Source organism: Caretta caretta, chromosome 28 (genome assembly GCF_965140235.1).
Source record: "Caretta caretta isolate rCarCar2 chromosome 28, rCarCar1.hap1, whole genome shotgun sequence".
Taxonomy (NCBI): Eukaryota; Metazoa; Chordata; order Testudines; family Cheloniidae; genus Caretta; species Caretta caretta.
Window position 1 is genome coordinate 3,904,748 of NC_134233.1, and position 25,288 is coordinate 3,930,035.

The 25,288-nt window shown below is 54.3% G+C and overlaps 1 protein-coding gene across 1 annotated transcript in view; it reads right to left on the reverse strand.

The window, feature by feature from the left end:
- LOC142070370 (ultra-long-chain fatty acid omega-hydroxylase-like) overlaps nt 1-25,288 on the reverse strand; it is a 43,736-nt gene that overhangs the window by 12,352 nt on the left and 6,096 nt on the right. Inside the window, 4 exon segments of the mRNA XM_075124092.1 lie at nt 4,807-4,951; nt 14,211-14,433; nt 15,050-15,151; nt 16,367-16,490. Of these exon segments, the coding sequence (XP_074980193.1) occupies nt 4,807-4,951; nt 14,211-14,432 (367 nt within the window). The 5' untranslated portion in view covers nt 14,433; nt 15,050-15,151; nt 16,367-16,490.

Consider the following 25,288-nt stretch of genomic DNA (forward strand, 5'->3'; position numbering starts at 1 on the left):
CTGCACTCCTCGCCCACACCCCAGTGGGACTCTGCCCCATCCCCCTATGGCAGCAGGCAGCCTTCTGGGTGCCCCTGGATCCAGAGAGTAGCAGGGGCTGGGCTGGACTCCCCAAAGCAGTAAATGACACAATCTCTCAAGAGCCAAACAGGAATTGGTACAAACGAGGGCACAAGGAAGACCCCACCCCCCAAACACCTGCCCCCCGCAGCTACATGGCCCCATTTTATTCCCCTGCCTCCCTGCACAGAGCACGTTGACGGCCTTTGCCCAGGGTGAGCTGGTGCAGACAGTGGCCTGCAGCAAGAGCAGTCACATCAAGGGAGCTGGAGGAGCTGGACTAAGGCAGCCTGTCCTCCAGGGGGGATCCAGAACCGCCCGGGGGGGAAAAGGGGATTCTGTAGAGCTGCACAGCCCAGCCTGTCCGACAAGGTTTCCACTGCAGCACGGCCCCAGAGACAGGCTGAAGCTTCCTGGGGCTGCCTGGGCAGAGCTGTCCCACAATGGAGCAGGGAGGCAATAGCCCCTCCCTCCAATGTGCCCCCACCTCAAATAGCACAGCGACAGCTGGGGAGGGGTCTGGGAGGAGCCACCAGAACACCTCAAGCTCTGGGAAACCTGCCTCTCTGGGGGAGGCTACAGGAGCCCAATGGATTTAATTTCTTCAAGGGCAGGAAAAGAGGTGCCTAGATCCCAGCTACCAGCCCCTCCATGGGCAGGGATGCCTGGCAGCAGGGGGCTCTGCCATCCAGCAGACAGCGGCAGAGTCAGATCCAGCAGGAACGAACTCAGACTGACAACACAGTGCAGGTGTTTAACAGGGAGGGGATCGAGCCCTGGGAACTGTTAGGATATAGATATTCAGGCCTGTCTGTAAAGGTGTCACGGAGTCCCTGAGCGATGCTCTGGAACTGCTCCCCATGAAGCCAGTCAGGACTCTGGGGCAGTCGCCTTTCTGTGAGCAGCCTGTCTTCAGGACACGCAGCTCACACAGCTTCCACCTTCCTGGGTCTGACCTCGGAGCATTCAGCATCCTCTGCCCCTCCGTGCGCTTCCCACAGCGAGTCCGCTCAGGCGGGGCTCCTGGGGAAGCCAGAGGGTCCTGCACCCCAACTTCGCAGTCAGACGTGACTCTCAGCCAGCCAGTAACACAGAAGGTTTATTAGATGACAGGAACATGGTCTAAAACAGAGCTTGCAGGTGCAGAGAACGGGACCCCTCAGCTGGGTCCATTTTGGGGGGCAGTGAGCCAGACAACCACGTCTGCACTTCACTCCATGTCCCAGCCAGCCCCAAACTGAAAACCCCTCCAGCCCCTCCTCCTCTGGGCTTTGTTCCTTTCCCGGGCCAGGTGGTCACCTGATTCCTTTGTTCTCCAACCCTTCAGCTCTCACCTTGCAGGGGGGGAAGGGCCCAGGCCATCAGTTGCCAGGAAACAGGGTGTCGGCCATTCTCTGTGTCCAGATCCCTGCACACACCTGCCCTCTAGGGCTCTGCAATGATCATACACCCTTACCCCACCACCTAGATACTTAAGAACTGCATAGGGGAAACTGAGGCACCCCCACACTATTCAGAGGAAACATTAAGAACAGGCCCACTTCGTCACATCTCTCCCCCCTTCGAGATCGAACTGAGCGGGGTCACTTTACCCGGTGACCTGGGGAAGTTTGAAGCCACCAATGTTCCCATGGATGCCCCAGCATCTCTCCCGTTCCTTGGTAGGAGTTACACCAGGCCCTTCCAGTTTCACGCCCTCCCTTAGGTCGGGGGTGGTCGATAGCACTAGCAGGCTGCATGTGGGAAGGTTTCTGCAGCCCATGCCCTTTGGCCACCCCAAAACCCCAGGGGGTCAAACTGGGATTGGGTTTTCTCCCAGAGCTCCAGTCTGGAGGGCTGCAATTCGGGCTCTCTTGGTTAAGGGCCCCCCGAAACCGCTCCTCTCTGAGCCTTCAGCAGGCCTGGTCCTCGGCAATCCCCCTTCGTGTTACTGCTCCCCAGTCACTTACTGCAGGAAGCACCATCCACGGGGTGCAGTAGATCCCACCGCTGCCACCAGTTGTCACGGAGTCCCTGAGCGATGCTCTGGAACTGCTCCCCATGAAGCCAGTCAGGACTCTGGGGCAGTCGCCTTTCTGTGAGCAGCCTGTCTTCAGGACACGCAGCTCACACAGCTTCCACCTTCCTGGGTCTGACCTCGGAGCATTCAGCATCCTCTGCCCCTCCGTGCGCTTCCCACAGCGAGTCCGCTCAGGCGGGGCTCCTGGGGAAGCCAGAGGGTCCTGCACCCCAACTTCGCAGTCAGACGTGACTCTCAGCCAGCCAGTAACACAGAAGGTTTATTAGATGACAGGAACATGGTCTAAAACAGAGCTTGCAGGTGCAGAGAACGGGACCCCTCAGCTGGGTCCATTTTGGGGGGCAGTGAGCCAGACAACCACGTCTGCACTTCACTCCATGTCCCAGCCAGCCCCAAACTGAAAACCCCTCCAGCCCCTCCTCCTCTGGGCTTTGTTCCTTTCCCGGGCCAGGTGGTCACCTGATTCCTTTGTTCTCCAACCCTTCAGCTCTCACCTTGCAGGGGGGGAAGGGCCCAGGCCATCAGTTGCCAGGAAACAGGGTGTCGGCCATTCTCTGTGTCCAGATCCCTGCACACACCTGCCCTCTAGGGCTCTGCAATGATCATACACCCTTACCCCACCACCTAGATACTTAAGAACTGCATAGGGGAAACTGAGGCACCCCCACACTATTCAGAGGAAACATTAAGAACAGGCCCACTTCGTCACAAAAGGCCTATACTCTAAGAATTTAGGTGTATTCTTATCACTTGGCTAATTATAGAGGTATAAAAGAAAGAATCAAAATCACTGTCTGCTGGTGTAAGGGCCTTCTCTTACTATGACAGTCTGAGGCCCTGTTCTTAGCTAAGACCTTTGGCTAAGCAGCAGAGGCAGCCATAAGCTGGGAAGCGAACAGTCACATCCTCACATTCCAAACTAGTCACATTGAAATAAGGTGCTATTGGGCTGTTAGGCACTATCAGGACAGGATTGTATTCCTATCACCTCCAGAGAAAGGGAAGTGCCTAGAAAATGTAAAAGGAAACTTAGTTTGATAGCATCCTGTCTGGCAAGAACTCACTTATCAATAGCTGGGATGTGAAATCCTCACTTCTGTATTGTCTTGTCATTATAGTTCCCACTTTGCTATTGTTTGTCTGTATAATCTCTGTCTGGTTCTGTGATTGTTCCTGTCTGCTGTATAATTAATTTTGCTGGGTGTAAACTAATTAAGGTGGTGGGATATAATTGGGTACATAATCATCTTACAATATGTTAGGACTGGTTAGTTAAATTTCAGGAAAATGATTGGTTAAGGTATAGCTAAGCAGAACTCAAGTTTTACTATATAATCTGTAGTCCATGAGGAAGTGAGTGGGTGTGGGTGGGAGGGGGTGGGCATGTGGGTGAGGGAAATGGGAACAGGGAATGGGGCTGGGGAAATTGGAATAATGTTTGGCTAAGGGCAGGAATGGGAACAGGGACACAGGTGTAAGGCTCTGTGGTGTCAGAGCTGGGAAGGAGGATACTAAGGAAGGAAACTGGAATCATGCTTGCTGGAAGTTCACCCCAATAAACATCAAATTGTTTGCACCTTTGGATTTCGGGTATTGTTGCTCTCGGTTCATGCGAGAAGGACCAGGGAAGTAAGTGGGTGAAGGAATAAGCCCCCTAACAGGAACAGCTGGCCCAGGGACACAGGGGCTTTGCCATCCCTGGGAGTCTTTACATGGAGATGGGCTGTCCCTTTGTAACACTCCCTCCAGCACAGCCAGGAGCTCGGGGCTGGCTGAAGGGAGCTCTGGGGAGGGTCTCTGCCTTGTGTGACACCGGCAGTCAGATTAGAGGAGCAGAATGGTCCCTCCTGGCCTGACCCACCCTGCATTCAGCTCTGGGCCCCCTGGACAGTAAACCAATCCCAGGGGTCAAGGCCAGAAGAGGCTGCTGGGCCCACACAGTGCAGAACACAGGGAAGAGCAGCCAAGGTGGCAGGGAAGGATTGGTTCACCCGGGCAGAGGAGCGAGTCAGTTGAGCCAAGGGGCCTGCACTGATTATGTATGAGAACACGAGGGTTGTGACCCACGGGGCTGGGGGGTTGACCTGGAGCAGAGGGAAACCCAGGCTGGACAGTGCGGACTCCGAGGAGCTATTGCAGGGAGACTGCCATTAGCTCCCCAGGCGGATTGTCCTGTCTGGTGCCTTCCCCAGGGCTCTGGTCGGGCTGCTCTGCAGGGTCTCAGGTGACTGGCTCCCAGCCCTGCCCTGGGGAAGTCAGGAAAGCCTTCATACCACCATGATGTCACACTGGGGGTAAGGGACTGGCTGGGAGCCCTGTCCCTTGGGATGTTCACAGCTAGCCTGGCCAGGGCCCTGGAGAACAGATTGCTGGGGCCAGTCCTGCATAGGTTCCCAGGGGACGGGCTAGAGGGCCCCAGCTGGTGTCTCCCATCTCTGGCCCCACAAGTTGTGTCTATTGTGCACGTAGACACCCGTGACCTGCCCATGTCAGCTGACTCGGACTCAGGGCTGTAAATCTGAGGTATAGACATTTGGGCTTAACTGGAGCCCAAGATCTGGGATCCCACAGGGAGGAGGTCCCAGAGGCCAGGCTCCAGCCCCAGCTGGAATATCTACACTGCAGGGTAACAGCCCCACAGTCTGAGCCCGAGCCAGCTACAGGTGTCTACGTGCTGTACGGACATACCCTCAGAGCCTCACCTCCACCCCCAGGAGTCAGCGTACCTGAGGCTGTTGTGATCGGCTTGAGGAAATCAGGGTGCACCAGGCCCAGGACTGGCAGGAAGGGCCCCATCCATGTCACAAAGACCTGGGAGAATGTAGCCACTGTTTGGGACACCAGGCTCAGCCCCTCCTCACCAGGTATGAACTGCAGGAGGGATGGGGCAGAGTTAATATAGGAGGGACCCAATCCTACCCGGGACTCCTGAGCAAGTCAGCGCATGCCAGGCAGGGGCAGAATCGGATCCTGTGATCAGAGGCAGGACTGCCGTGTGCAATGCCTCACCAAGTGTATCTGTCAAGACCCTCGCTCCTGGCCCAGTGCTCACATCCCATCCATCTTGGGGGATGCTCCCCAGAGCAGGCAATACATTTCCGAGACTGCCCCTCTCCCCAGGGACCTACAGACTGGCCTGACCCCTAGTGTCAGGGGACCCTCCGACACCAACCCTATCTCCCCTCACTGCGCTGGTGGCTGCTCTGAGGCCAAACATGCCTCACTCCAAGCAGCCAGTTGGGTCTCCTAGGTCCCTCTGTGCTCTGAGGGGCAGAGTTCCTGCAATGCCCGATGTCACAGCACATGGTGATTGGCTATGCCCTTGCCAAAGCTACACCAGGTGGGGCCATCCTGCCAGGGGCTTTATAACCCTCCCTGCTCCACAGCAAAGGCGGCCGAACAGGCCCAGGGGCCACTTACCACCAATGCAGGCAGAGCCATTGGGGTGCAGCTGGCTGGCAGGGGTGTCACGGGGCTGGGCCAGGGAGCATGGCAGGGGCCAGTGGTGAGCAGAGATGCTTCTATGGATTGGTTCCCTTAGAGCCCCTGTGTGACGAAGTGGGACTGTTCTTAATGTTTCCTCTGAATAGTGTGGGGGTGCCTCAGTTTCCCCCAGGCAGTTCTTAAGTATCTAGGGGGTGGAGTAAGGGTGTATGATCATTGCAGAGCCCTAGAGGGCATGTGTGTGCAGGAGTCTGGACACAGAGAATGGCCGACACCCTGTTTCCTGGCAACTGATGGCCTGGGCCCTTCCCCCCCTGCAAGGTGAGAGCTGAAGGGTTGGAGAACAAAGGAATCAGGTGACCACCTGGCCCGGGAAAGGAACAAAGCCCAGAGGAGGAGGGGCTGGAGGGAGTTTCAGTTTGGGGCTGGCTGGGACATGGAGTGAAGTGCAGACGTGGTTGTCTGGCTCACTGCCCCCCAAAATGGACCCAGCTGAGGGGTCCCGTTCTCTGCACCTGCAAGCTCTGTTTTAGACCATGTTCCTGTCGTCTAATAAACCTTCTGTTTTACTGGCTGTGACGAAGTGGGCCTGTTCTTAATGTTTCCTCTGAATAGTGTGGGGGTGCCTCAGTTTCCCCTATGCAGTTCTTAAGTATCTAGGTGGTGGGGTAAGGGTGTATGATCATTGCAGAGCCCTAGAGGGCAGGTGTGTGCAGGGATCTGGACACAGAGAATGGCCGACACCCTGTTTCCTGGCAACTGATGGCCTGGGCCCTTCCCCCCCTGCAAGGTGAGAGCTGAAGGGTTGGAGAACAAAGGAATCAGGTGACCACCTGGCCCGGGAAAGGAACAAAGCCCAGAGGAGGAGGGGCTGGAGGGGGTTTTCAGTTTGGGGCTGGCTGGGACATGGAGTGAAGTGCAGACGTGGTTGTCTGGCTCACTGCCCCCCAAATGGACCCAGCTGAGGGGTCCCGTTCTCTGCACCTGCAAGCTCTGTTTTAGACCATGTTCCTGTCGTCTAATAAACCTTCTGTTTTACTGGCTGGCTGAGAGTCACGTCTGACTGCGAAGTTGGGGCGCAGGACCCTCTGGCTTCCCCAGGAGCCCCGCCTGAGCGGACTCGCTGTGGGAAGCGCACGGAGGGGCAGAGGCTGCTGAATGCTCCGAGGTCAGACCCAGGAAGGTGGAAGCTGTGTGAGCTGCGTGTCCTGAAGACAGGCTGCTCACAGAAAGGCGACTGCCCCAGAGTCCTGACTGGCTTCATGGGGAGCAGTTCCAGAGCATCGCCCAGGGACTCCGTGACAACTGGTGGCAGCGGTGGGATGTACTGCACCCTGTGGATGGTGCTTCCTGCAGTAAGTGACTGGGGAGCAGTAACACGAAGGGGGATTGCCGAGGACCAGGCCTGCTGAAGGCTCAGAGAGGAGCGGTTTTGGGGGGCGGTTAACCCCTGGGAGTGTGTGACCAGCGAGAAGGACTGTGCAGTAACAGGGTTCCCCTGGGGATTGCAGCGAGCAGTCCAAGGGGCGGAGGAGTCTGCAGCTCGACCCTGGCAAAGAGGTGGTGACCTCGAGAAGGGCTGGCACACTAGGGGTTCTCCCTGGAAACCGTGGGGAGCTGAGAACACACGGGCCTGTGAGTCCACAACAACTTGGGAGGAGCGGAGTGATGGCCTGTCACCGTCTCCTTAAGAAGGACATTGTAACCCTGTGCAAAAAGAGAGGGTTGAGCGTTGGAAAGTTCACCAAAGCAGAGTTAATCGTGCAGCTGGAGGAGGATGACCGCTCTAAGGAACAGATTCCTGACCCCAACTGGGGCTATAGCAGGATCTGGGAGCAGCTGAAGCGGGAGCCAGGCATCGCCAAGACTCCTGTCCCCGACCAGACGAGGGTCTTCACGATCGGGTTCCCCATCGGGGGATCGAGACGGACGGGATTGGAGCGGAGTCCGAGAGAACAAGAGGACCGTGGGAGACAGCGAGAGCCCGAGAAAGAGCTGCAGAAGCAGCAGCAGCATGAACTGGCGGTGGTGGGGCGGAGAGGCCGAGGGGACCTCCCCGGGGTGAGTGGGGATAGATCCCGGGGGGCCAGTTCCGCAGGGAACCTCGAGACTAAATTGCTGCCCCTAGTTAAGGGGGGGGGGTGTGGATGCCCACCCCACTGCCTTTGAGCAGGCTGGAGATCTGAACCAGGGGGACCCTGCGGAAAAGCCCCGGTGTCTAGCTCCCTTGCTGGGTCCCAAGGCCACAGACTCCATCAGCCAGATGGGTGGGGAGGTGGACAGGCTCCCACTCCTGACCCCAACCTATATGTCTGTGTGGAGTTCCCTGGGGTCAGGCCCCTCGGACCCCCAGTGGGAGCGGAAGGGGATGGTCAATGGGGAGACATTCCTGGGGTGGCGAGATCCTGGGACAGAGAGAACTGGTGTCAGACCCTGGGTGGTGCAGCCTCAGAGGCTGAGGGCCTGTGTGAGCTGGGTGAGGGTCCCAGGGACGAAGCCCCTCGCCCTGCCTATGGCCCAGATCCCTGTGCAGACCCAGGAGGGGTGGGGCTGGCTGGCCGTTGGGGTGCCCCAGGACACCAGCTGCGAGACCCTGTTGTGGGGTGACTGTGTCTCTTTGGGACAGGATCCAGGCCCTGCTCCTGTAACTGCCGAGGGTTTGAATTTGAATCCAGGGAACCAATCGGTGGAGAGGGAAATGGTCAGTGAAAATGCAGATGACCTGGCTGGCAGCAGGGAGGAGCCGCTAGGCTCAGGCTACCTGCCTGCCTGTAACCAGACCCCTGGGACTCGGTGGGACAGAGAGATGCTCCCTGCCCCCTTGCACACCAGACTGGGGACTCTCGCTGGCTCTGATGCAGTGAGGAAAGCAGTGGCCTGCCCCCACTGGGACAGCAAGGGCAGTGCTGAGCACAGTGGGAGCTGAGACCCCAGCTGAGTGGGGGGAGACACAGGCAGGGCAGGGGATCTGTGGGGAGTGGCAAGGTGCTTGGTAAGGGAAGTGTGGATGAGCCTAGGCAGCCTTGTGAGCTGATGGCTGTGTCCAGTCAGCAGGGTGGGAAGGCGAGGAGAGTGGAAGATGAGAGTCCCTGGACCTTACCTGTTAGCTGGGTGGAGAATTGGGACAGTGAAGGAAATGGGTCTCTCTGTCAGGGGTATTGACTTGCCTATGGAGGGAGCTACCCTGATCTCCAAGCAGTTGTCTGTGACCAGCCTTGTGTGCTGGGACAAAGGGAATGAGATCCCAACCTGTGTGTCTGGTAAAGGAGAAAGTGTGTCCGGCTCTTCTTGGTCTGTGGAGCAGACAGAAGGGGCCTTTCAGCCTGTGATGGTTGAGGGTCATGCAGTTGTCTCAGAGCTGGTTCTGGATTCAGCTAAAGCCCAGGAAGGGAAGGGTCCTAAGTTTCTGTCTGCTCGGGAGAATGGCCCTGTAACTAGGTCGCATCCAGTTAGGGTCTATGTAAAATCCCCGAGACCAGACAATTCTGGTGCTTGTATTTTGCCTGTTGCTAGTGTGTTGTTGGAAAGGGTGTAGCAACTCTGTCTAATCAGGGTGAGATCCTAGCCAGGGCACAAGGAGAGCAGGAAGGTGATGTGATTGTGGAACCTACTGAGGGTGTGGAAACCTGTAGCAAGAAGGAAAAGATTCCTGAACTTGTGTGTGGCAAAGGGAAGGAGAATGCTTCTAACCTTTTATCTAGGAAGTCTGTAAGTTTGCATGAAAGGGGATTGTGTAGGAATCCGCCTGATGGGCCAGAGGTGATTCTGGATGTAAGGGAGACCCAGAAAGAGTCTGTAGTTGCTCAGGAAAGTGTTCCCCTAGAGCAAGCCCTAGGTAAAGAGGGTAAGAGCAGAATTTCTGGGAGGGGGTGAATTGTTGCATAGAAAAGCCCTCGGGAAAGGAATCCTCATGGAGTCTTTGCAAACAGTTTACTGCCACTGAAGGGTGTGAAAGTGATTTAATCAAGAAAGTTTAAGTTCCTAACAGCCAGAAATTTTCTGTTGTGAATGGATCCACTGACTTTCCTGTTGAAAGATCCAGTGTGGAGAGCTTTGAGAAGGTCTCAGATGGAGTGAAAGCTGTTAAGAAAGGTATACCGTCCTATAACCAAGTGGCTGTGTTTGGCCAGCTTGTTGGGGAGACAAGGTTGTTGGGAAAGGGATGTCTCCATGCTAGTTCTGTAAGTGAACAGTATGTGGCCCAGGTCAAGATGGGGGCCCTTAACCAAGAGAGCCCGAATTGCAGCCCTCCAGACTGGAGCTCTGGGAGAAAACCCAATCCCAGTTTGACCCCCTGGGGTTTTGGGGTGGCCAAAGGGCATGGGCTGCAGAAACCTTCCCACATGCAGCCTGCTAGTGCTATCGACCACCCCCGACCTAAGGGAGGGCGTGAAACTGGAAGGGCCTGGTGTAACTCCTACCAAGGAACGGGAGAGATGCTGGGGCATCCATGGGAACATTGGTGGCTTCAAACTTCCCCAGGTCACCGGGTAAAGTGACCCCGCTCAGTTCGATCTCGAAGGGGGGAGAGATGTGACGAAGTGGGCCTGTTCTTAATGTTTCCTCTGAATAGTGTGGGGGTGCCTCAGTTTCCCCTATGCAGTTCTTAAGTATCTAGGTGGTGGGGTAAGGGTGTATGATCATTGCAGAGCCCTAGAGGGCAGGTGTGTGCAGGGATCTGGACACAGAGAATGGCCGACACCCTGTTTCCTGGCAACTGATGGCCTGGGCCCTTCCCCCCCTGCAAGGTGAGAGCTGAAGGGTTGGAGAACAAAGGAATCAGGTGACCACCTGGCCCGGGAAAGGAACAAAGCCCAGAGGAGGAGGGGCTGGAGGGGGTTTTCAGTTTGGGGCTGGCTGGGACATGGAGTGAAGTGCAGACGTGGTTGTCTGGCTCACTGCCCCCCAAATGGACCCAGCTGAGGGGTCCCGTTCTCTGCACCTGCAAGCTCTGTTTTAGACCATGTTCCTGTCGTCTAATAAACCTTCTGTTTTACTGGCTGGCTGAGAGTCACGTCTGACTGCGAAGTTGGGGCGCAGGACCCTCTGGCTTCCCCAGGAGCCCCGCCTGAGCGGACTCGCTGTGGGAAGCGCACGGAGGGGCAGAGGCTGCTGAATGCTCCGAGGTCAGACCCAGGAAGGTGGAAGCTGTGTGAGCTGCGTGTCCTGAAGACAGGCTGCTCACAGAAAGGCGACTGCCCCAGAGTCCTGACTGGCTTCATGGGGAGCAGTTCCAGAGCGAAGTGCAGACGTGGTTGTCTGGCTCACTGCCCCCCAAATGGACCCAGCTGAGGGGTCCCGTTCTCTGCACCTGCAAGCTCTGTTTTAGACCATGTTCCTGTCGTCTAATAAACCTTCTGTTTTACTGGCTGGCTGAGAGTCACGTCTGACTGCGAAGTTGGGGCGCAGGACCCTCTGGCTTCCCCAGGAGCCCCGCCTGAGCGGACTCGCTGTGGGAAGCGCACGGAGGGGCAGAGGCTGCTGAATGCTCCGAGGTCAGACCCAGGAAGGTGGAAGCTGTGTGAGCTGCGTGTCCTGAAGACAGGCTGCTCACAGAAAGGCGACTGCCCCAGAGTCCTGACTGGCTTCATGGGGAGCAGTTCCAGAGCATCGCCCAGGGACTCCGTGACACTGGCTGGCTGAGAGTCACGTCTGACTGCGAAGTTGGGGTGCAGGACCCTCTGGCTTCCCCAGGAGCACCGCCTGAGCGGACTCGCTGGGGGAAGCACACGGAGAGGCAGAGGATGCTGAATGCTCCGAGGTCAGACCCAGGAAGGTGGAAGCCGGGTGAGCTGTGTGTCCTGAAGACAGGCTGCTCACAGAAAGGCGACTACCCCAGAGTCCTGACTGACTTCATGGGGAGCAGTTCCAGAGCATCGCCCAGGGACTCCGTGACAACTGGTGGCAGCGGTGGGATGTACTGCACCCCGTGGATGGCGCTTCCTGCAGTAAGTGACTGGGGAGCAGTAACACGAAGGGGGATTGCCGAGGACTAGGCCTGCTGAAGGCTCAGAGAGGAGCGGTTTCGGGGGGCGGTTAACCCCTGGGAGTGTGTGACCAGCGAGAAGGACTGTGCAGTAGCAGGGTTCCCCTGGGGATTGCAGCAAGCAGTCCAAGGGGCGGAGGAGTCTGCAGCTCGACCCTGGCAAAGAGGTGGTGACCTCGAGAAGGGCTGGCACACTAGGGGTTCTCCCTGGAAACCGTGGGGAGCTGAGAACACACAGGCCTGTGAGTCCACAACAACTTGGGAGGAGCGGAGTGATGGCCTGTCACCGTCTCCTTAAGAAGGACATTGTAACCCTGTGCAAAAAGAGAGGGTTGAGCGTTGGAAAGTGCACCAAAGCAGAGTTAATCGTGCAGCTGGAGGAGGATGACCGCTCTAAGGAACAGATTCCTGACCCCAACTGGGGCTATAGCAGGATCTGGGAGCAGCTGAAGCGGGAGCCAGGCATCGCCAAGACTCCTGTCCCCGACCAGACGAGGGTCTTCACGATCGGGTTCCCCATCGGGGGATCGAGACGGACGGGATTGGAGCTGAGTCTGAGAGAGCAAGAGGACTGTGAGAGACAGCGAGAGCCCGAGAAAGAGCTGCAGAAGCAGCAGCAGCATGAACTGGCGGTGGGGGAGCGGAGAGGCCTAGGGGACCCCTCAGGGGTGAGTGGGGATAGACCCCGGGGGGCCAGTTCCGCAGGGAACCTCGAGACTAAATTGCTGCCCCTGGTTAAGGGGGGGGGTTTGGATGCCCACCTCACTGCCTTTGAGCAGGCTGGCGATTTGAACCAAGGGGACCCTGCGGAAAAGCCCCGGTGTCTAGCTCCCTTGCTGGGTCCCAAGGCCTTAGACTCCGTCAGCCAGATGGTTGGGGATGTGGACAGGCTCCCACTCCTGACCCCAACCTATATGTCTGTGTGGAGTTTCCTGGGGCCAGGCCCCCCGGACCTCCAGTGGGAGCAGAAGGTGATGGTCAATGGGGAGACATTCTTGGGGTGGCCAAAGGGCATGGGCTGCATAAACCTTCCCACATGCGGCCTGCAAGTGCTATCGACCACCCCTGACCTAAGGGAGGGCGTGAAACTGGAAGGGCCTGGTGTAACTCCTACCAAGGAATGGGAGAGATGCTGGGGCATCCATGGGAATGTTGGTGGCTTCGAACTTCCCCAGGTCACCGGCTAAAGTGACCCCGCTCAGTTCGATCTCGAAGGGGGGAGAGATGTGACGAAGTGGGACTGTTCTTAATGTTTCCTCTGAATAGTGTGGGGGTGCCTCAGTTTCCCCCAGGCAGTTCTTAAGTATCTAGGGGGTGGAGTAAGGGTGTATGATCATTGCAGAGCCCTAGAGGGCATGTGTGTGCAGGAGTCTGGACACAGAGAATGGCCGACACCCTGTTTCCTGGCAACTGATGGCCTGGGCCCTTCCCCCCCTGCAAGGTGAGAGCTGAAGGGTTGGAGAACAAAGGAATCAGGTGACCACCTGGCCCGGGAAAGGAACAAAGCCCAGAGGAGGAGGGGCTGGAGGGAGTTTCAGTTTGGGGCTGGCTGGGACATGGAGTGAAGTGCAGACGTGGTTGTCTGGCTCACTACCCCCCAAAATGGACCCAGCTGAGGGGTCCCGTTCTCTGCACCTGCAAGCTCTGTGTTAGACCATGTTCCTGTTGTCTAATAAACCTTCTGTTTTACTGGCTGGCTGAGAGTCACGTCTGACTGCGAAGTTGGGGTGCAGGACCCTCTGGCTTCCCCAGGAGCCCCGCCTGAGCGGACTCGCTGTGGGAAGCGCACGGAGGGGCAGAGGATGCTGAATGCTCCGAGGTCAGACCCAGGAAGGTGGAAGCTGTGTGAGCTGTGTGTCCTGAAGACAGGCTGCTCACAGAAAGGCGACTGCCCCAGAGTCCTGACTGGCTTCATGGGGAGCAGTTCCAGAGCATCGCCCAGGGACTCCGTGACACCCTGCCACTGGGCAAGTGTCTGGGCACCAGCACCCAGAGCCACCCACCAGGGCACATCCCACGCTCAGCCTGGGGCCCTGCCTGGAGAATGTGGCATTTGAGTGCAGGGCACTGAGTGGTTAGGGGGCCATTTGCACCCCTGTCTCACTCTGCATGTGGGCCGGCATCCCACCTGCCCCATCCAGTGCCAGAGGTGGATCCCAGGGCCCTGCCGTATCCGGGGTGCATCAGACCCAGCAGCCATAGGAAGGGCCCCACCCACAGCAGGAGGGGGAGCAGCAGCGTGGCTAATGCCTCTGCCTCCAGCTCAGGCCCGCCTCGTTGGGTCAGGAAGTCTGACTGAGTTCAGACGCTGCTCACTCTGGTGCCAGACAGGGCGCGTGCTGAGAACCTGGTGGAGCTGTCCCAGGACCCTCGTCTCCTACCCCTGCTCGGTCCCAACCCCATTCCCATGTGTCATGCAGCTGCAGCGAGCACGGCGCCCTGAGCAACCTGCCATGCCATGCTCCCCTTGCCAGCACCAGCTGGGGCCAACGCCCTTCACCTGGGAGAGAGGGAGAGGCTTGAACCAGCAGGGTCACCTGCCCCCAGCCCTCTCAGGGGCTATTCTACCAGCCCCTCCCTTGGGGTGGGCCAGGGTGGCTCCTCCCAGCAGGGGTCAAGCCATGTCTCAGTGGCAACAAGGAGTAAGAGGGGAGAGAAGACACTCACCCCCTTCTCGCCCCCACGGGACATGACACCTACCATCCCCAAGTGTCCCAGCAGCCACTTGCGACGCGGGGGCTCCGGGAAGCAGCGCAGCCGCTGGCAGGTCACATAGTAGCGGTGCCAGGATCTCCCAAGCTGCAGGAGGGTGCGGAAGAGCAGGGCCAGCAGAGCAAGGAGCAGGGCGGAAACGGTGTAGGCGCGGAAGGGGGTCCGCTCCATGCTCAGCAGCTCCAGCACCCAGTCCGTGAGCGGCAGCATCCTGTGGGGAAAGACCGGGCTGTTACCGGGGGTGAACTGCCACTGGGTCCCTTTGTTACAAGCTGTATGTGCGTTACTGAGCTGCTGAGAGGTAGATACACTGGAGGGTAGGGAAGGGTCCAGAGTGACCTAGACAAATTGGAGGACTGGGCCAAAAGAAATCTGAGGAGGTTCAACAGGGACAAATGCAGAGTCCTGCACTTAGGAAGGAGGAATCCCATGCACCGCTACAGTCTGGGGACCGACTGGCTAAGCAGCAGTTCTGCAGAAAAGGACCTGGGGATTACAGTGGATGAGAAGCTGGATAGGAGTCAGCAGTGTGCCCTTGTTGCCAAGAAGGCCGACGGCATATTGGTAGGAGCATTGCCAGCAGATCGAGGGAAGTGATTATTCCCCTCTATTCGGCACGGGTGAGGCCACACCTGGAGTACTGCGTCCAGTTTTGGGCCCCCCACCTCAGGAAGGATGTGGACAAATTTGAGAGAGTCCAGCGGAGGGCAATGAAAATGATTAGAGGGCTGGGGCACCTGACTTACGCGGAGAGGCTGAGGGAACTGGGCTTGTTTAGTCTGCGGAAGAGAAGAGTGAGGGGGGATTTGACAGCAGCCTTCAACTACCTGAAGGGGGATTCCAAAGAGGATGGAGCTCAGCTGTTCTCAGTGGTAGCAGACGACAGAACAAGAAGCAATGGTCTCAAGTTGCAGTGGGGGAGGTCTAGGCTGGATATTAAGAAACACTATTTCACTGGGGGGTTTAATCATAGATCATAGAATATCAGGGTTGGAAGGGACCCCAGAAGGTCATCTAGTCCAACCCCCTGCTCAAAGCAGGACCAATTCCCAGGTAAATCATCTCAGCCAGGGCTTTGTCAAGCCTGACCTTAAAAACCTCTAAGGAAGGAGATTCTACCACCTCCCTAGGTAACGCATTCCAGTGTTTCACCACCCTCTTAGTGAAAAAGTTTTTCCTAATATCCAATCTAAACCTCCCCCACTGGTAAAGCACTGGAATGGGTTCTCTAGGGAGATGGTGGAATCTCCTTCCTTCAAGATTTTTAAGGCCCAGCTTGACAAAGCCTTGGCTGGGATGATTTAGTTGGGGTTGGTCCTGCTTTGAGCAGGGGGTTGGACTAGATGACCTCCTGAGGTCTCTTCCAACCCTAATCTTCTATGATTGTATGTGTGAGCCAGGAGAGAACCCAGCCCCCCTAGCCAGCCAATAACCCTTCCTGCTCCTAACCCCCCAGGCTCCCCCACACAGCCAATAGCCCTTTCTGCTCCCCAGAGGCAGCGTGTGCGTGTGTGTGGGGGGGGTCACACAGGGTCACATATCCCCCTCTCCCTCCAAGACTTCTACCAGGGTTTATATCCACCGGAGCCAACTGGCTCTTCCCCAGGGCACAGGCTGGGGCTGGCTGGTGTATGAGACTCACTGCCAACTTCTCCCTCTCCTCACACAGGCCTGGGCTCTGCAAAACTGCCGCGAGCTTCCCCTGGGCGGGCAGGGCAAGGCACTTGGCAGCAGGGCGCTGGCTCCCTCGGCCATGCTGCAGAGTGGCTAGTGCTCGCACCTCTTCCCGGCTCCTGCTCCCTCCGCATACAGCTGGCTCTAGCCCTCCGTGCCCAGCACCTCCCTGGCGCAGCTGGCTCCTTTCCTGCCCTTCCCCCCTGCACAGAGCTGGCTCAGGGCTGCCGCACAGAGCTGGACCTTGCCCCAGCTGCCTGCAGGCTCAGGGCGGTTCCCGCCCAGCTGGAGCCTCTCCGGGACCCTCCTGCACACAGCTGGCTTCAAGCTTTTACTCCCGGCGCCTCCAGCTCCTGCCCGTCTCCCCCCATCACACACCTGGGGCTGGGCTCTCCTGGGGGGCACAACGGCCACTCCCCGCCTGCCTACCTACCCCAAAGCCGGCCTTCCCCAGGCCCTGGCTTCCTTACCTGCCAGAGCTCCCTGGACACCAGCTGCAGCAGCCTTTCCCTTGGGTCCTACAGCCTGACAAGTCTGGTGCAGCCAAGGAGGGACTTCCCCGTCGCGGTGGGCTGTAACCTCAGGAGCAGCTGCCTGCAAGACCGGTCCCCAGCTGAGACTCCATAGCACGGCGTGCAAAGCCGCGCTGGAAACCAAAACGCCTTTGTCCCCGGCGCGCCTGCCCTGAGCCCCGCTGCGTGCCCCCAGAGCCTTTGCATCGCTCCGCGCCCTCAATAGTTATGGGGCACCTCCGCTGCCGCCCCGCCAGCAGCCCTCCGAGTCCTGCCCCCCGCCCCCGGCTCCCCCTCCCAGCCCGGGGCATTCGCTGCTGCCGGGATCCCGGCTCATGGGAAGCCCCGCTGACACCGAGCGGGGGGGCTGGGCCATGCAGAGCCCGGCCCGGGCAGGGGACGAACCAGCCGCTCCGCTCACCTGGGCCGGGCACGGACGCTGGGACTCACGGGCTAAGCTCCGGGAGCGGCCTTCATAGCCAGGCGGGGCCAGAGGAGGGGCTCGGCTCGGCTCGGCTCCGTGGGTGATGGGCTCCAGGCTGGGACACGATCGCCCCCTACCGGGGGTCCGCGCGGGTCGGGGTGTGGCTCCGAGCGGCCGCAGCCCGGGGCCGTCGCTTGGCTCCAGCGCCGGCAGAGCCCGGCCCGCCAGCTCCAGAGAGCAGGGGCCACAGCTCACGCTCCAGCCCGCAGGGCCCGGGAGCCACCTCTGCTCTTGTATCAGCAGCTGATTTGTCTGCCCGGTTCCACCCGGGGGGCACTGTGCCGCTGCCCCTCCCCGCTCCCCCCCCAGCTCTCCCCATAGCGATTGCAGAGGCCGCAGCGCTATGCTGGTGCCAGCCAGGGGCCCTTGTCTCTCTGGCGAGGGGGCAGGGAGCCCAGCCTGGTGCTCAGGGCCTCTGCAGCTGGCCGGACACGGGAGGGGAAAGCCCAGCCTCCCCCCACCAGCCAGCGTGAATTGGCTCTGCACTGGATGAACCTGGGCCCATCACACGAAGCCACTGCACAGACCCAAACACACACCCAGGGAGCCCATCCAGAACAGTGTCATTTTCAGAAAAAGCCCAGCTAACCCGCCACTTTACACCCTGTGAACATCTGACACCCACAGCCTGGGACTGCTCCCTTGTGTGTGTCTGAAAGCAAAGTTAGGGAGTGTAAACAAACAGTAGTCCAGGTTGCTCTGAGACCTAATTCAAAGTTAAACATGCAGGAAGTTAACACACTGTTAATCTTTCATCAATTTACCTCTACTAGCAAATTGACACCAGTTATGGTACAGAATAAAAAACTAGCTTGGAACGCAGTCATAACTCCATATTAATAATGGTGTTCGCTGGTCACTGGCGGTGAGTGACCCTGAGCCTCAGCACATACAAGTGTGAGTCTCTTTGGGGGCCAAAGGAGCAGCTCTGGAGCTTCAGTAGACCTCTAGGGCTATGGCGTCACTGCAAAACGGGCATAGCGCTGATCAAGTACAACCCTAGTGGAGACAAGGCTCTGGAATTTCTACTTCCATGTAGCTAGGTGAGCTCAAGCTGAAGTGTGTGCGTGCGGGGGGGTCTAGTGTTGACCTCAGCAAGTTACATGGAGGTAAAAACTACTTGTCCCTCGTCTCCACTAGGGCTGTATATTGAGATGCGGAGAATTTAAGGCCAGAAGAGACCATTAGATCAGCGTTTCCCAAGCTGTGCTCCGTGGAACACTGGTGTTCCTCATGAGGTGAAGAGGTGTTCCGTGAAAGAATCTAGAGTTTAATTATGACTCTTGCCCTTCATTTTTGTACTACTTTATAAGCACTTTCCAGTTCAAAATTGTTAGTTCAAGTTATTTTAAATTTGTATTTTTGCTTTGTTTTATAAAATAAAATATATTTGAGCATAAATAACGCAATTTTTTATTTGAAAACCAAACGACTACAGAATAATATTATAAGTATTCGGTAATAGACTAAAAAGTGCTCCGTGGCCAAAACAGTTTGGGAGACGCTGCATTAGATCATCCAGTCTGACCTCCACAGGCCCTTCCACGTCACTCAGCTACCCCTGCATTGAGCCCAGTAACTTGCGTTGGACTAAAGCATCTCCCAGAAAGGCCTCCAGCCTGGATCTGTAAACATCAAGAAATGGAGAATCCACCACTTCCCCTGGGAGTTTATTCCAATGGCTAATCCCCCTTTACAGAGCTATCACCCCTGTACAGGGTGACCACATGTACCGATTTTTGGCTCTCTCTCTCATATAGGCTCCTATTACCCCTCACCCCCCGTCCCGATTTTTCACATTTGCTGTCTGGTCACCCTACCCCTGTAGAAACAACTGTTTTGTCAGTGAAGATGTAGCCAACGTGTGTCAAAGCTCATGTCCGTGTGACAAGGCTGAATCCCCAGTCTGTCACTCCGAGTGCGGAAGGTGGGGGCCTGCAAGGCTTCTAAAAATTAATACTGGCCACTCCAAGCTTGTATTACACTCCCAAGGTTACAGCTTTTCTCTGACCTTGACTTGGTAAACGCTGCCACCACCCAAATGCAAAACAAAACAAAACAACAAAAAAACCCCAAAGAAAACCCTTGGATCCAGGAAGGAACACTTGGGAATTCCTCCCTGTGGGGTACCCTCAAGCCCTTTCATGCCCCTCCGGGGAAGAGCTGAGAAAGAAAACAAAGGAAATTAGCTGTTGCCACCAGCTAATCCAACAACATGCACAAACCTCTTAGGACACCAAAAATCCAATCCTGTTCTTAAAAAAGGTTAAAAAAAAATTTAAAAAGAAAAAAATATATCTAGAGCTTAGGCTTTTGCTAGATTTTAAAAGCGCAATTCCAAATATTAAGCACCCAACTAGCTTTTGGGGGGGTTCAGCTTAAAGGTTACAAGCAAACAATAGCATCGGGGTTAGCACAGAGGAGATCCCCAAGCCAAAATAAAAAAATAAACCTGACTGTGTCTAACGAAACATTCCCTGTCCAAATAATTTCTTCTAGGTATGGAAGATGAAATGTCATACCTGGTTCAAGCCTTACACAACACTGCTGCTCCATGTCTCCTTCTCCGGAGAACAGACCAAGGGAAAGTTTCTTTCTCAATTTTAAAAAGTTCTAACTGCCCATTGGCTCTTGTGGTCAGGTGCCCACTCCTTTCCTTTTACCTGCGGGCTTGTTAACCCGTTACAGGTAAAGCAGAGAACAGACAAGGAGGAATGTTACAGCTAACTGGCTGGCTGGGTGTTCATAAACGGGGGCTACCCCCCTCCCTTCATTTATCACACCTTGTTCACTTACTCCTGGTCTCATTGCGTTCTGAGGATGTCTGAAAGCAACCTTGACTTCCAGCAAACTAAGTGTGGGGCTGGATTTGCTTCCAGGGCTTTTACAGAAAATAACTGAAAACAGCACACAGTAGCCGAAGACAATTGAAATAAGGATAAGAGATAAGGAGCTTTTCTGAGAGGGGATGCTCCCCAGAAAGGTAGTTTTTAAACTTATTTCTTGTCTTCATGGTTATGAGCTATATAACAACAACACCTAGCTCTTATATAGCACTTTCCACCAGCAGGTCTCAAAGCGCTTTACAAAGGAGGTCAGTCGGTATCATTATTGCCATTTTACAGATGGGGACACTGAAGCATAGGGTAAGGAAGGGCCTTGCCCAACATCATCTGAGAATCCACATCTCCTGAGTTCATTCCTCCAAGTTCACTTCCTCCAAACCAAGACCCCCATCCTGCAGCAACTGCAGCCCCAGGGGATGCACAATCTGGCGCAGGATCGGGTCCTACAGTTTTTGGCTGGATAATATTGTTCTATAGAGTCCTGTGGAAAAGAAAACCCTGCCGCCACCTGAACTCTGGGTCGCTCCAGCCCCACCAAACCAACATGGGATAAGTTCCCTTGGTCCTTCAGGGCACTGGTGACTGAATCCTGGGCTGTCCTACGCAAGGTAGATCTGAGCTAGAAGAGTGAGTCAGGTTTCCTTTCAGTCACACGACTCTATGTTTAAATGTTTGTTCTATTGAGGTAAAAGGTTAGCAAAATATACATATAAGTACACAGGCCCTGCATTATCCCTACTGCAACCCAACAAACATTACTTTGCTTTTTCATTACCAAGGATACAATGTTTATGAGAGAGTTGTAAATACTGTTATATTAACCTCACATTTCATGATTCTGTCGAGTGATAAGGCAGCATATACTGACCTTGGGGCATGCCGCCTTTACCCCATTTCATACTCCAGCCTTGGGATATAAACACCTATGAGCCATCACTGGATTTTTTTTCTCCTTGAGAAATTCAAGCACTTTGCAAACCAATTAAACCAGATATATATTTAATTAATAGATGTTAAGGTCAGATTTAAAGACTCCAAGTGATGGAGACCCCACTATGTCCCTAGATCCATTGTTCTGATGGTTCCTCACTGATAAAAATTTCTAGTCTGATTTTTGTCTCACTTCAGCATCTCATTCAGCCATTGTCTCTTAGATTAAAGAGCCCTAGATCATCAGCAATCTCCTCCATAGGGACAGGATAACAGCAAGCGGCTAAGGGCCGAGTTTCCATGGGAGTTTGTGGAAGAGCGTTTGAAGCCTTTATCGGCACATTACAAGAGTGAACAGCTATTGTGACCTGCACCAGATATGCCACACTCACTTCCTGCCTGAGGAGACTCCATCTGCATGAGGTGTGAGGCTGGCAGCTTGATGGAGGAGAAGGTTTGTGGTCCGGAGGAACAGCTGATCATGTTGCAAAACACCAAGGCTATGGCGAAATTCCTGGGTACTCAGATCCAGCCAGCACCATGGCAGATACCACACTGGGAGGCTGTGGAGTCCAGTGACCAAGGGAGACAAGAAAACAGAAAAGATGACTGGAAATTTGTTATCTCCGGAGGTAGGAGAACCCCAAGGATCTGCTCACAGCTGGAAGTATCAAATCGCTGCCAGGCGCAGAGTAAGGCATCTGAAGAGAGCAACCTCCAAGAACGAACCAGAGGGAAGGACCTACAGACATTAGAGAAAAGAACTGAGAACTGCTGCCAGCTCAGGCTAGACAGACCCAGACAAGCCCAAGAGAACATCCACAACTGGCCAAAGGAGACAGACAGTCCTTAGTGGGGACTGTATGCTAAGAAGAGTGGACAGGGCATTCTGCAATAGGTAGAAGCACGGCAGGACAGCTAGCTGCCTTCCGTGAGCGAAGATGAAGAACGCCACCACCAGAATAAACTAGATTCTGAGGTCAGCAGGAGAGACCCCTTCTGCAGTGACCTACAAAGACGCCAATTCAGACACACTTCTGCAGATCCTGGAACGTGCCTGCACAGGCTGGAGGCAGGGCTTAAAAGGGGAAGCAGAGCATCTCAGAAGGGGGCAAGCAGCGGAAGGGAGCAGACCTGTGCTCTGAACTCTTGGGAAGGGGCATCCCAGGAACTCTTGCAGCCTGAGGCTTGGAGATACAGACCTAACCAAGAGGGACGGCGGACTTCTGAAGCTCAGAGATTTTAATTTACCCTGCAGGAAGAGATGCTGGTAGGAAGCGATCCAGGGAGGCAGTTGCATTACACTCCAAAGTGCCGATCTCAACAGCCTACCGCTGGGCCCTGGATCAGAGTCCTGTGGAGAGGGTGGGCCCGAGCTCCCCTACCAACCCCTGAAAAGGTGACAATGACAGAAGTCTATCCCTTGGTGGGAACCTAACTGGGGATGATCCTGAAGGTGCAAGGGTCCAGAATCCCAAACCCCAACCCAAATGGGAAGCCTGGGAAGAAGACAACTCAGCACACCTGGCCTGACCACTAGGTGGAGCTGCCAGCGAGTGTTCCCCTTCACATGGTACAAACCCCCAGATATGTAAACCAGACTCAGTGTTATGCATCTGACAAATCCAAGCACAAAGGGGCATGTAAGGAGCACATGTTTAATTATCTCTATATTAATGCCCGGAGCCTGGGGAATAAACAAGAGGCGTTGGAGACACTCAGGTAGGAGAGAGGACACACGACATGGCTGGTATTACTGAAACTTGCTGGCTTGGATTTGTGACTGGAACGTTAAAAATCAATAGTTAAAACTTGTTCCGTCAGGGCAGAATGGGAAAAAGGGGAGAGGTGGTACTTTACCTCAAAGGCGCCGTTACCTGTCCCAGACCATGCAGAATCACAGGACCACAAAGGCTAATGGATTAAAGTTCTCACTGATAAAAGTAAAACTGAGGATATGGGGGGGGGTACTGGTGGGCATCTGTTACAGACCACCTAATCTCACTAGGAAACAGAACAAACTGCTTCTTAAGCATCTGTCAATAACGTGTAGGAAGAAACACTGTTATTATGGGGGACTTCAACCTGGGAAACACTTGCTACACATTTCCTTTGGCTGGTAACAAAACTTCCTTGGGGTATATAAAAACAATAGATGATAATTTCCTAACACAGAGAATCCTGCTCCCAATGCAAAGGAACTCAGTATGGAACCTCGTTCTGAGGGACAAAGAACAGTTAATCACTGAGCTGAACATTAGCAGTTGCCGAGGTACCAGTGATCATGATCCGGTTGCATTTACTTTGTGCGAACAGAATACGGCACCAATTAGGGTCATGTGTACTTGCAGTTCTAGAGGGCCAATTTCCCAAAGCTTAAAGCAGCAGCTGGCTTAAGTGAGTGGGACCATGAATATATAGTGGGAAACGGTAACGAAAACTGGGAGGTGTTTGGGGAGAACTTACTTGATGACCAAAAAGCTACAATTCTGCAGACACAGAAAAAGTGAGAGTGGGCCAAAACCCAGCCTGGGTCAAAGGAGATGTGGGTTCAGCGATAAAACACACAAAAATCAGTATATAAGGGGTGGGGGAAAGGGGAAGTAACTGGCAATGAACGTAAGTTACAGTTAAACAATGTCGGTATCCTGGATTTCCAGGATGGTCTGTGCCCCCCGGCCTTTACCCAGCCATGCTTCATTGTGCTGGGCCTGAGGCCTCCATTGTTTGCCCCATGGCTCTGCTAGTCAGAGATGGAGCCCTTGGGCTCCAGCCCCCCTGTTGTCAGAGGTGCCACGGCTTGTTGGAGGTGATTTAATTATGTTGACAGAAGAGCTCCTCCCACCAGTAGAGAGCGGCTACAAAAGTGATTGTACAGCGGCACAGCTGTATCGGTACAGCTGTGTCACTGGAAACTCGCTAGTGTAGACATGGCCTAAGTTCCGCTTCCAGCCAATGGAGCATGTTAGATTTTTTCTGCTAGATTGAAGAGCTGATTGTTAAATATTTGTTCCCCATGAAGGTAACTACAGCGTGTAATCAAGGCATCCTTTAACCTTCTTTTTGGTAAGCTAAATAGATTGAGCTCCTTGGATCTATCATTGTAGGCATGTTTTCTAATCCTTTAATCGTTCTTTCTTCCAGTTTATCAACCTCCTTCTTGAAATGGGGGCAGCAGAACTGGATACGGTATTCCAGCAGCTGTCAGACCAGCGTCAAATCCAGAGGTAAAATAACCTCTCTACTCCTGCTCAAGAGTTTTCTGTTTATGTGTTTAGCTCTTTTGGCAACAGCATCACACTGGTAGCTCATGTTCACTTTATTATCCACCTCTGCGCCCAGCGAATCCCCGTCCTGTAAGTGTGGCCTACATTCTTTGCTCCTAGATGTATACATTTACATGTAACCATATTAAAACGCATCTTGTTTGCTTGTGCCCAGTTTACCAAGAGATCCATATCGCTCTGTATCAGTGACTTGTCCTCTTTGTTTTTTACTAGTCCCCTTATGTCAGGGTTCCCTCCCCGCTCTGAACTCTAGGGTATAGATGTGGGGACCTTCATGAAAGACCCCCTAAGCTTATTTCTACCAGCTTAGGTTAAAACTTCCCCAAGACACAAATTTTGCCACCACCAAGTGATTTAACAAAGAATTAGGGAAAGGACCACTTGGAGTTCCTATTCCCCCAAAATATCCCCCCAAGCCCTTACACCCCTTTTCCTGGGGAGGCTTGAGGATAATATCCTAACCAATTGGTTACAAAGTGATCACAGACCCAAACCCCTGGGTCTTAGGACAATAGAGAAATCAGTCAGGTTCTTTAAAAAAAAAAAAAGGTAAAAATCACCTCTGTAAAATCAGGATGGAAAATAACTTTACAGGGTAACAAAAGATTCAAAAACACAGCAGAACTTCCTCTAGGCTTCATTTCAAAGTTACAAAAAACAGGAAAAAACCTCCCTCCTGCAAAGGAAAAATTCACAAGCAAAACAAAAGATAATCTAACACGCCTTGCTTGGCTTTTACTTACAACTTTTGTAATATGGGAGACTGTTAGGATGGTTTATAGGAGAAGGAGTTTTCTGACCTGATGCTTCTCTGCTTCCCAAGAGAACACACAAAACCAAAGCCTTCCCCACCCCAAGATTTGAAAGGATCTTCTTTCTCCATTGGTCCTTTTGGTCAGGTGCCAACCAGGTTATTTCAGCTTCTTAACCCCTTACAGGTAAGCAGGAATTCTAGGCTACCCTTAGCTGTATGACACCTTAGTTTTGTGATTTTATGTTTCTTCTAGGTCATTGATAAACATGCTAACTAACGTAGGGTCAAGAACCGATTCCCTGTTTACTGTTACATTTTGTGACCTATTAGTTAGCCAGTTTTTAATCCATTTACTCTATGGCATGTTAATTTTATATTGTTCTAGTTTTTGAATCAAAATGTCACACAATACCAAGTCAAATGCTTTACAGAAGTCTAAGTATATTACATCAACACTATTATCTTTATCAAACAAACTTGTAATCTTGTCAGAAAAAGCTATCAAGTTAGTTTGACAGGATCTATTTGCCATAACCCCATTTTGATTTGTGTGACAAAGTGGTCATTTTTTGTAATATT